The sequence below is a fragment of the Numida meleagris genome, chromosome 12 (genome assembly GCF_002078875.1).
Source record: "Numida meleagris isolate 19003 breed g44 Domestic line chromosome 12, NumMel1.0, whole genome shotgun sequence".
NCBI lineage: Eukaryota > Metazoa > Chordata > Aves > Galliformes > Numididae > Numida > Numida meleagris.
In genome coordinates, this window is record NC_034420.1 from 9,990,499 (window position 1) to 10,002,499 (window position 12,001).

The 12,001-nt window shown below is 45.6% G+C and overlaps 1 protein-coding gene across 1 annotated transcript; it reads left to right on the forward strand.

The window, feature by feature from the left end:
- On the forward strand, positions 1,602-11,548 carry LOC110405396 (ovoinhibitor). The gene is made up of 16 exons (XM_021410654.1): positions 1,602-1,742; positions 2,505-2,524; positions 3,328-3,464; positions 3,647-3,707; positions 3,967-4,100; positions 4,530-4,590; positions 5,470-5,606; positions 6,060-6,120; positions 6,750-6,886; positions 7,212-7,272; positions 8,362-8,495; positions 8,576-8,636; positions 9,842-9,978; positions 10,380-10,440; positions 10,765-10,880; positions 11,355-11,548. Exons 1-16 carry the CDS (start codon positions 1,688-1,690, stop codon positions 11,398-11,400), a joined length of 1,419 nt encoding a protein of 472 aa, XP_021266329.1. The 5' UTR covers positions 1,602-1,687; the 3' UTR covers positions 11,401-11,548.

Here is a 12,001-nt window from a genome sequence, read left to right on the forward strand (position 1 = left end):
GCAGATTTGGTTTGCAAATAATGTCTCCTTGCTGATAAGATTCAGGTGTCATCTTTGTGGACATTGGCAGGAATTTGCTTGACCGTGACAGGTTTTACAGAGTCTGGCAATTAAGCTGTCAAGACACATTTTCCTCTGCCAGGAAGCATTAATTGATGATAGTCTTGGCTGCAATAAGCACAGAGAGATGGATATTGTAATCAGGGTGAATAGAGGTCCTTGTAGTTGAGAGCTACGTTGGTCTAAAGGTTTGGAGTCCTTGACACTTGGTGATATTGAAATAAGGAACAAGGCAGGAGATATCAGGGCTGAATATCAGACACGATATATGAATAGAGACCTCCCAACATAGCTGGAAATGTTTGTATCTGGGGAGATTTTAATTTTGTGGATGCATACTGCAAAGTACTAATATTAGCAGAGCTACTAGATGTGAGAGCAAACAGTTTTCCATTAAGTAATCCCCAAAATCATGTTATTGTGAGTTTGCTTTTCAAGTGCGAAGGGTGTTGGATATGTACTTCCCTTAGAAAATAAAACTGATACGATTCAACCTGAGCTCATTCTATTTAAATCACATCAAAAATAGATCTGCAAATAGGGATTTTGATTACTGAGTACAGAATATGAAAGATTAAAACTTGGAAAATTTAGGTTTCTGATTGAAAAGACTTTTTTTGTGGCCAAACCTTACAGCTTACAAAAATCTTCTTAAATAAAGGAGAAAAACACATTCAGAACCCATCCAAGCTATCAAGTCTTCAGTACTGGGCAAACCTTCAGGAGATGTTTGAAGAAAACTAAAGTCATGAAGTATAAAGGAATGATTAATGTGCACAGTAAACTTGCTGGAAGGTAATCACGCATGGGCTAATATCAATCTTTGCAAAGTTGGCTCCCTTCCTAGATAAAGGAAGTACAGTAGATCTAGTCTACCCAGGCAGCAAAACCATTTGACCTGCTGCCCTGTGGGGGTGGTGTCACTTAGGCTTGGTGAGGTGGGTCAGGATGAGGTTACAGGGGATGTGGAAGTGTTCCACAGAGGAACGGGGAGGGGGGGTACCCACAGGAGTTATCAGTGAGCCGACAAAAAGGTGGATTTGAGGACCAAGCTTCATATTTTTGTTCCTTGCATTAATACAGGAAAAGCTGACTGTGTTTTTTTTTTAAACAGCAGAAGAGCAGGATTTCTCCCGCAGAGAATGGGGTGACCTTCTAGGCTGTGATTGCCTGGGTTCCAACTGAGATGAGATGCAGTGATGAGGAGCACAAAACCACGCTCTGAGGTTAAATGATGAGGGTTTGGCTATCAGCTAGGAGCTCAGCTAAAACTGCAGAGGAGGAGGAAGACCAAATTGCATAGAGCCAGCCACAGGACAAATGACAGCTACGACGTGCTGGGGCAGATCCGGGAGCACAGGGGCTGTGGCACTCTCCCTGCTCCCTGGCTCCCCTCGAGCCACACAAAAGGCCCCTTCCTGGCAATTGTGCCCATGTCAATCATTAGCTAGAAACCCAGAGCTAGGTAAATACGTTTTGGCTTCCCGTCTTGATGACAGATTGGGTGTTACATCACAAGGTGGGACCATTTGATATGACAACACGCTATATATTCCTGCTCCTACCTGCGTCCTTCCTCTCCCACTCTGAGAGCAAGCGGGTTGTGTGTGCACCAAGGCGCTCTGCCATGAGGACCGCCGGGCAGTTTGTGAAGGTGGCTCTGGCCCTCTGCTGCTTCGCAGGTGAGTGTTTCCTGCTAGACTGCAGAGGTGATTCTAGCTAGGCCAGAGACTGGGATATCAGCAAGAGTGTTTGGGTATTGCGATGTGTTACAGAGCCCCGTTCCATGAAGGAATGTTTTTTTCTGAGAGCATAGCAAAAAATTAGACTGCAAGATCCAGGTTTCAGCAAATCTCATACAGACGACTGTTTCCATTGTGGTTTACAGGAACAAATTGCTGAGGGAGCAGTGCTAGTTCAGGGCAGGAACTTGCACATGGAAACACTAAGTATAAGGACAAAGCTAAACTATGTGCAATGGCACCTGTGTCCATGTAAGCAATACAAACACTAGAGTTGCTCTGTAAATGTTCTGTGCTGTTCCCTGTAACTGAGAAGTTTGTATTGGGAAGGACAGTGCTAGTGGTCCACAACCACCTGAGACATGCATGTCTGAGCTCTTGCAGGTCAAATGTAAAGTCTTGTAGAAAAGTTTAAACTTGGTGCAGGCTTGAAAATACCAACATTTCTTCCCTGTAGCATCTTAGGAACTGGCTAACACACGTGGCCTCCTATCAAAAGTGCAACGAAACTTCATTTAATAACTTCTAATTCATTTTGTGAACATACATCACTGGCATAATGTAAAACTGTATTTTCCTAAACTCAATAAGCCCATCAACAACAGTTGCTAAATGTAATTATGTCATGAAAAGATTTGCATATGTCATCTCTACGTATTAATAATATGTTTTTTTTTTTTTTTGTCTCTACTTTTCTTTTAGATATTACCTTCGGAATTGAGGTGAGTTACAGATTTTTGTCTATTTATTCTTTTCTATTCCAAGCTTCTAGTAAAATAGAAACAGTATATAATTACTTGATGAGCAAGTGGATTAATCTAATGAAAGCTTGGCTGTTCAAATAATACTTGCCAGTGTATGATTGAATGATATAGCTAAGTCACGAAACAGTAAAACACACCCCATTTATGCTGTTTTCTGTTCATGAAATAAAATGAAGAAAGAAAGAATTATACAATCCAATTATATTAACTTTTGGATATAATTGAGTTAGTCCAAGTCAAAGGGCAGTAGTTACCTCCTTGAGAGGAAAGCTGTCTTAAGATGATAAGCTTGAAAGCATCAAAGACAGTGATTCTGGTATTTTTTTCTATACAGTAAGACCCACAGTGCCGTGTTCCTGCCTGTACCCATATCAAAGCGAGGAAAGCAGCAGGGTCTGTGCGGTGCATTTGTCTGCAGGTTCTTCCCACGCAGTTATGAGATTCCTGCAAATCACCAGAGACTGCAGCGTGATTGGAAACTATCAGATTTTGAGCTGAGCGGCTGTGGAGTATGGCCAGGCTCCCAATTATCAGCTGCCTTCGTTAGGCACTGTCTCACCCACAGCTCTCCTTCCTCCATGTCATGCCTCCCCCAGTCCCCCGCAGGAAAGCGTGATCAGAAGATTCCCACCTCCTGACTGCCTGAGCAGATCCCAAATGGTTCCTCAGATGTTTGTCCCGGCTGGAGCTGTGGGTGGCGGGAGGTTTCCAGGCTGTCCTCCATTGTGGGAGCTGACCCTGACATCGTGCTGCTTTCACAGGTTGATTGCAGCCAGTATGCCAGCGGCATCGGCAAGGATGGAACAGTCTGGGTAGCCTGCCCGAGGAACTTGAAACCCGTCTGTGGAACAGATGGCTCCACGTACAGCAACGAGTGCGGGATCTGCCTCTACAACAGGTGAGCTTTGTGGAAACCCAGCGGGAGATGCAGGGCAGGAGACTTGAGGTGAGGGCGGCAGTTCTGTCCCCAAAATGTGGGCTGTGTGGAGGAGCACGTGAGTTAGCACCAGGGTGCTGATCTCCAGCCTGGGGGCGGTGGCTGCTCTCCACAATCTCTGATGCGGGTCTGCTTTCCTCCAGGGAGCACACGGCAAATGTGGAGAAGGAATATGATGGAGAGTGCAGGCCAAAGCACATTACGGTAAGTCTAACAGTAAGACAGAGTCTTGCTCCATTGGTGTCCATAAAGACTTAATTTTAGTTCATAGAATCGAAGACCAACATAGGTTGGAAGGGACCTTAGAGACCATTGGGCTCTAACCCGCCTGCCGTGGGCTGGCTGCCCCCCACCAGATCAGGCTGCCCAGGGCCCCAGTCAAACCGGCCCTGGGAACCCACAGCTCTCTGGGCAGCCTGTTACTTATTTACTTACTTATTTCCCATTCCTGCTATTTTTACAGATTGATTGCACTCGGTACCGACGAATTGAAAGAGATGGTAATGTCATGGTAGCCTGCCCAAGGATTCTGAAACCAGTCTGTGGCTCAGATAGCTTCACTTACGATAACGAATGTGGGATTTGTGCCTATAATGCGTAAGTGTTTTCTGTAGGACATCCTTCTGGGTAATTAGAGATAGCTAAGTCTCTTGGAAACACTTCTGTAAAACGCTTCCTAAGTCTTTCTTAGGGTAGATGTTTCTGTGGGACTCTTTGAAGCTGGCTACCTGTCATTCTCCAGCCAGCTGCAGATTTCTCCCCCATTCTCAGTCTGTGCTCATGAAGGGAATCACAAAAAAGAGACAGGACAACCCACAGCAGAGGCATGAATAGATCCAAATGTTGCTCACTGCTGTGCGATATGGAAATACCATGCATTTTCTGCTCACAAGTGGTTGCTACCATCTGTGTGCTGCATCCAGACCCCTCAGCAGTTCCTTACTCATGGGGTGGGACCTTCCTTTATTTCTCCAGTACCTAGAGCTATTCTCAAGGCTTCCTAACCAAAACACCTCTTTCTTTCAGAGAACATCATACCAACATTTCCAAACTGCATGATGGAGAGTGCAAGATAGAGATTGGCTCAGTAAGTGTAATAGAAATAAAAATCCACCTCCTAGGGCTGTTAACAGAGAGAATCCCACTGATTTCCCTAAGAAAATGTATGACAGTGTGGCAGGGCTGGCAAGGGGCCCTGGTCCACGCTCTTGCTTCCTGCCTGGTGAGGGTGGTTTTAGAAACAAAGTGACAAAGGAAGAGGCCCAAGATTTTCCTTGCATTGTGCTGTGCAGATTGGCAGGTTTCTCTCTGGGGATGACAAGCATTTCCACCCTTTGTAACAAGCATTCAAGATTCCACTGCTGGTAGCTTTGTTAGATATAGTGAGATTCATAAGAGCACCAAGCATACATATTTATAGGATATAGCTTATTGTATATTTATACTGGGGTAAGAGTCCAGTGCCTCCGGAAGAAGAATTCATATATTTCAGCACAAAAATTCTGGGATGTAGGAAGTCCATTCTCCAGCAGACAGATAACTATTCCTCCTTTATCACTTCAACTCCCGTGCTTAACTGCAGGGAATCTGAATTATTAAATAATCACAGCGCTGGAGAAGTAAGGAGAAAACCAACACAAACCAAAATTATATTAATCAGATTTCCAGCTGTTGAAAAATATCTCCCACCTAATTCAAGACTGTTTTATTGATGAGAAAGGGACTGAAAATTTTGTACGTATTCCTCTGTCTGAAGGTTTCATTCTCTGAGAGAGCTCCTTTTTCTTGACTCCTAGAGAATTAGCACAGTATTCTGAGAGCCTATTTCTGATAGACAGTTTAAGTGTAGCAGGGCTCTGTCCTGTCACAAAAACTATGAAGCCTGGAATATAGAACAAAAAGATGTTGTGTTTTTTTCCCCGCATAGCAAGGGCTCCAGGAGGGCTTATTCTCCTTCTTTTATCAGGTTGACTGCAGTAAGTACCCATCCACAGTCTCTAAGGATGGCAGAACATTGGTGGCCTGTCCGAGGATCCTGAGCCCGGTTTGCGGCACAGATGGTTTCACCTATGACAACGAATGTGGGATCTGCGCCCATAATGCGTAAGTGCCACGCATATCCCACTCCTCCAAAGTAGCCAGCAACACTTTGCCATGCTGGGAACCTTCCTTCTGCATTGCTGCTAATGCCTATTTCTTCAAGTCTCTTAAAAACTGAATGTTTTCTTGGTTTATACTGAGTTTTCTTCTGATACCTTCTTCGTGATCACGAGGGAAGTCTGCAAGACTCAGAGCATAGCTCTTTGGATTAGTCCGTGGGCTGGGCAGTGACTGAGTAGAGAAAGGAATAGTTCAGAATATTGCTTTAAATAACATGAGAAGACGTGATGAGCTTGTTAACGAGCAGAGTAATGTAGCTGTATCAATACGATCATGCAGAGAGGCTGAAGCCCTAGTTTGTTAGATATCTGCTTTAGCCTATGTCTGGTTCATTCCGGATCAAGTGTAACCAAGAGTTTAAGCTTCTACTTACTCAACTTTGTCTCCCTCTTTCAGAGAGCAGAGGACCCATGTCAGCAAGAAGCACAATGGAAAATGCACACAGGAGACTGCTGACGTGAGTGTACAACATAAGGTGTATTTCTCCCCCAGCCTCTAGCCACTGAACTATTTTCTGAGGCCACATCTACTCTGAAAGTGAGCTGGCTTGGAGCCTGTCTCTCTCCCCACGTCCTTTAGGATGCGCCAGTGTGTATCCAACACACAAACAATGTGGAAGTTGGTCGAGGGGGGGGCTTAGGCCTTCCTTTAAGGATGATTTCCAAATGCATTGCCAGCAAAGTCCTTTACTACTCTGTTTGCCTTTTTTTGTTTGATTCTATAGTGCAGAATGAAAAGGAGATGGTATCTTTTTTTTTTTTTTTGCTTTTCTGGAATATCTTGCAAACAGTTTCAGTAGGTTGCGACTCCTTTGGGTCAGAAGTAAAGCCAAGTGGCATTTGGGATTGACTGAGCTGCTTGCCCTGGTGATTTGGCATCTCACAGATTATTCAGTGCCATGTAACTGCTCCTGGGCATGAGAGTTTCTGCAGAGCTGACTCAGGCTGGCTTTGAGAGAACTGAAGTGTGGCCCCAGTGTTGTTCCAGCATCCCAGCATAAAAACATAGAGAGAAGCAGCAGGCAGTGCTGGGGTTTGTCTTTGAGAACAAGGACTTTTCCAGGGCTGACGCTCCTGCTTTTTGCAGATTGACTGTGATCAATACCCAACAAGAAGAGTCAATGGTGGCAAGCCCCTGGTGCGCTGCCCAAGGATCCTGCACCCAGTCTGTGGCACAGACGGATTTACTTACGACAATGAGTGTGGCATTTGTGCCCATAACGTGTAAGTACTGCATTTAGGACTTACTTTTGGAGTGACTAGACATGTTAGTACTTCAGATGGCTTCCTCCCCCCTACCCCCCCTTTTTTTTTTAAATAGTAGCATGTCTGTATGTCTTCTTTCAACCTCCTGAAGCTCTGTCACCTTGGTTTCCTTTCCTGATGTGTTCCTTGGGGAGCTGTGGGAGAGCCAGCTATCGGCTGAGCATCCTATGAGGGCTGTGGCATTTGTGCAGAGGAAAAAGCGGATGGGGGCTGCTACAAGTAGACCTCAGATGTCTGTTACTGCTTAAGATCATGCTCCCTAATGACAGCCTCTCCCTTTCAGGCAACACGGGACTGAGGTTAAGAAAAGCCATAATGGAAGGTGCAAGGAGCAGAGAACACCAGTAAGTGTGATGTCAGATGAGCGCTATCTCCTGCTGTCCCCGGGCTCCTGGAGGAGCTGGAGGGGTGTACGTGCTTTGGGGCAGTGGCTGCTATCCAGGGGCTATGCACTCAGGCAGCAGAGGAGGGGAATGAATGGGCCAGGACTCGGGTAACAAAGTGTTCCAACACTGCAGATCTCTGGAGGGAAACCGTCAAGAGGCAGCCCAAAACAATGCAGCCCATTTTAGCACAGTAGGAGAGGAAGGCAAGAAGCTGTGTCAGATGCCTGTGTGCTCTCTCAGTGCTAGGATTTCCATTGCAGCAGACAGGTTAAAATATCTTTGTACTGTGGTCAGCCAAGAAAAGGCTGCTGGCAGGTATGCACACAGAAATAGCTTTATAAACATGCACGGTAACAGTATGTGCTGATAACATCTCAGCATATTTATTCTGCTTATGCAGAGCAGCTCTCAAAGACTGAAAATAACTTTGTGCATCCCAAGGGAATGCTATATCTTTTCTATAGTAAAGACACACTGTTATAATGCTATCTTTGCTGTAATTTGCTTTTGGACTGTGTGGGAAATATGGGTAATAAGAGATACTACACCGGGGAAGGTATGCCAAACGATTGTGAAGTGTCAGAAGCTTAGCTAGTGCAGACTGACTTCCAGTGCCCTCAGTAGATACTTGGTTATTTACCCTCAAATATTAGATGTTTTTAAATATTGTGAAGATTTTTGCAACAGAAGCTGGTGGAACATTTTCTTGTCGCTGTTTTGAAAATGCTGAAACAAAATCTAAGGCTTAGTTAAGTCAGGCATGACCTAATGCCAAACCGGACGCAACGTCGAACTCCTTATATCAAATTCCTTTGCTTAAATGCTTGTTTTGAAACTTGCACATACACTAGATAAGGAAAATTATCTTTCTGGTCTGCTGTTCCTTTGCGTTCCCTTTGTTAGCAAGCAATACCAAACCCAACTACAATTAGTTCATTTATAACAGAAGACTAAACTGCAACCGCTCCCGATTTTCCTCTGGCTCCAGAGGCATTCTGTCTCCCAGCTCCCAGCAGCTGACTCAGCGTCGTTACTTTTTCTCCCCAGCTTGACTGCACCCAATACCTGAGCAATACCAAAAACGGAGAAGCCATCACCGCCTGCCCCTTCATCCTGCAGGAGATCTGCGGCACCGACGGTGTCACCTACAGCAACGACTGCGCGCTGTGTGCCCACAACATGTAAGCCCTGCAAGTCACCCATCACGGATCACCGGGGTTGCTTGTCGAGCTTTGTCAACTCTGTTTTCTCTCTCTTCCAGTGAATTAGGAACCAGCGTTGCCAAAAAGCATGATGGGAGGTGCAGAGAGGAAGTTCCTGAGGTAAGTGATAGCCAAAGAAAATAAGAGCTTCAGGTGGTGCTTATTGCCTAACTTGTACAACGCTGGTTGGTTTTGGTGATGCTGGGTCATGCCCTTCTGCTGCCCTCCTCCCTGCGGGTGAGCATCCCCCCGGCAGCAGGAACACTGGGCATTGTCTGCATGCGGTCAGGGAAAGAAAGAGAAGAGGACAGGTGAGGAATGAGTTATGAGACAGGTAGCATAAATGATCTAAGGCGTTACAGGACGAAATCTCTTTCCCACAGCTGTCTATCATACCTGCCGCAGGAGTGTAGCAGTCTGTTCTGGCAGTATGGGAAAGGGACACAGAGCACCCCCAGGTACCTGGTGCCTTCTGGATATCTGTGCTGTGCAAAAGGATGTTCTGCAAAGATTAGAAAACTACCTGCATTTTGAATGCGAACCCCTCTCTCTTTCTCTTGTGAATGCAATATAATGTAATGTATACCAACAATGAATATTGTAAAAATACCAGATAAACTATATTTGGCCAGCTCTAAACTATTTACACTCTCTGGGGAACAGAAAAACAAAGCCATCTCATTATCATGTGTTTGAAAGAGTCAACATCGTGAGTCAGATATTTCATTTCTATACAGACGATGAAATGTCATTGCTTTGTTTCCTGGGTATGCTCTGTGCTCAGACCAAGGGAGATGCATAAATCAGTGAGGAAGAGCTCACACTGGAGAAACTGGGATTGCTAAAACTCAAGGCCAGTTCTTCAAATGGCATAAATCATTTTGAACTGCTGTCAGTCCTTCTGGCTGATTGCAACATGCGGAACCAACCCCTTGCAACAAAAGGCATGTCAGCACATCTCCTCAATTCTTCTGGGCTGTGACACGCTCCTTGGCCACACTGAGCTTCTCTTGCAGGAAGTGCATAAATCATGCCAGTTTGATTTGCACATTATTTACGAGCTGCATTTTGCAGTGCCCTAGTGGTTCAGCAAGCTCTAAGGGCATCATGATAAATACAGAGCTGGATGAGTGATACGCGCCTTCAAGCTTTGATTCAGTCTTCTCCAACATAAGGCTGTGACAGAAAATTGATAGTTTTCAATGAAGAATGAGTCAATACATAACCATAATCCATCCTGTGGCAGATCTTAAAAGGCAGAGGCGTAAACAGGGGTTTGTGTCTGGGCACCCTTACCCAGAGCACTTGCTGCGTTTGTTTCCCAGCTTGACTGCAGCAAGTACCGAACCTCCACACTGAAGGATGGCACGCAGCTGATGGCCTGCACCATGATCTACGATCCCGTCTGCGCTACCAACGGTGTCACCTATGCCAGCGAATGCACGCTGTGTGCTCACAACCTGTAAGTACTCATCCTTCTCCATAGGGATCCACGGTGGCTGAGATTGGACATGTCTTTGAGTGCTGGATAACGCACGAGGGCTCTGTCTGGAACATCATGTTGGATGGGTCCTGTCTGCCTATCCCTGTTGCCCTGGTTGCATGGTTGGTGTTTGAAATGGGCATTTAACAACGCCCACTGCCCCCAAAGACCCAGAAAAGGGGTTCATAGGTTGGGAAAGCGCTATTACAAAAGGCATATCCCTAGTCCTTAAGGGCATGTTCTTGCTAATGCTACTCAGGCAATGCTTAGCTAATATATCTGAAATTGTCCTGTGTACCAGGTGGGAGCGAGGTTGTGCTCTTATACCACAGTTGTAAATGGGAAGGATTTCTGCTAACGTCCATCTCTCCTTCCTACAGGCAGCACCGGACCAATCTTGGCAAGAGGAAGAATGGAAGATGCGAAGAGGATATAACAAAAGTGAGTGGGAAAGGATGGGAACAAAGAGCCGGATCCGATGTCTGTTACAGTCATGGGGGACTGTCCCCTGCTCTGCGTCAAACACTGGGGGAGGGGTGTGCCGCCCTGGGGAGGTCCTTGGGAATGTCACACTGGTTGTAGAACAGCTGCCATCCATTCCACAGGAAAGGACATGGCAGTGAACAGGAATAGTGTGAGGTTGCACCCCCCACCAGGAGGAACTGAGTTGGTTATTGCCATGATATTCCAGACAGTTTCATTCTTCATGCTGGGGGAACACTGTTTGCTCCCAGGCAGTGATTCATGTCTTCCTTGTGTGTGCAGGAATACTGCCAGGGGATTGAGCAAGTCTCTTCCTTCTGTACCATGGAATACCTACCCCACTGCGGCTCCAATGGCCAGACATACAGCAACAGGTGTCTTTTCTGCAACGCATACGTGTAAGTATAGGATTGAAACCATTCCTGTAGCTGCTACAAAAGCAGGGTTGATTTTGTAAGGTGTTTTTTACTAACTCCTGATGCGCGTGTGCTAGACACTTCTGATGCACCATGACTTGTGCAGTGAGGTGGGTTTTTTTGCTTTTTAAGAGAAAATGCAAAGCACCCACTTCTGTCAATCTGTATGTGGCTTCCTGTTTTATTTAACTTCAAAGACATTTTGCTAATTTTCACCAGCATACAGTTTGTCCCAAAAGCTCATCAGAGTATGGGGAAAGTACTTCACCAAACTAGCTGGAGTGTTTCATATGTGTGAAACCTGTCATCTTTCCTTTGATGTTCATAATGAAAGGAAGTATTTGGCCCTTTGAATCTGTTCTTTATCTTCCATCAACATTTGGGCTAGTAAGGAGAGGAGCAAGGCTGCAGCACAAAATCTGTTCTGTGTCTAATCCTTTCTTCTCTTTTCACTAGGGAGAGCAATAGGACTCTCAACCTCGTGAGTATGAGTGCATGTTAACTCTGCATTGGAGTCCAGCGTGGGATACAATCTGCCTTGCACATGAGTCTTCATGGGCTGATATTCCCCAACAGTTTTCCTTCAGCTTGTCTTGTCTCCTAAGCTCTCAAAACACCTTTTCGTGAATAAACTCACTTGGCAACATGTATCTGTCTTACCTTAGTGTCACATTTCATACCTTTTCCCCTTTCTCCTCCTCAACATGGTACACAGTGGTGCACACTGACTCTCCTTGACTCTCTGCTCTGACAACCAGTGTGGATAAAGTTCTTCCTGCCATGTGTTGGCGCTGTTTCCCCTCCAAAAAGGGGCCTGGGCTCCACTGAAATGACCTCAGTGCCATGTGCTATACAGGGTATAAAATACAGGAGTGGAATGCCAAGCTCCCTTCAGGGTTGCAGAGCAGAAGTGTCCGTGTATAGAATACATGCCTTAATCTATTAATGCAACAGAACAACTTCAGTCCTGGTGCCTTGTGGGCTGGAACTGCCCACGTGGCAAGGACAGGCCTGGTAAGACACTGCAGTCACTTGTGTTCTGAAGCCATTTGGGAAAGAAAAGGATTCAAGGGATTGCCTGTGATGGGCTTTAACTGACTAGC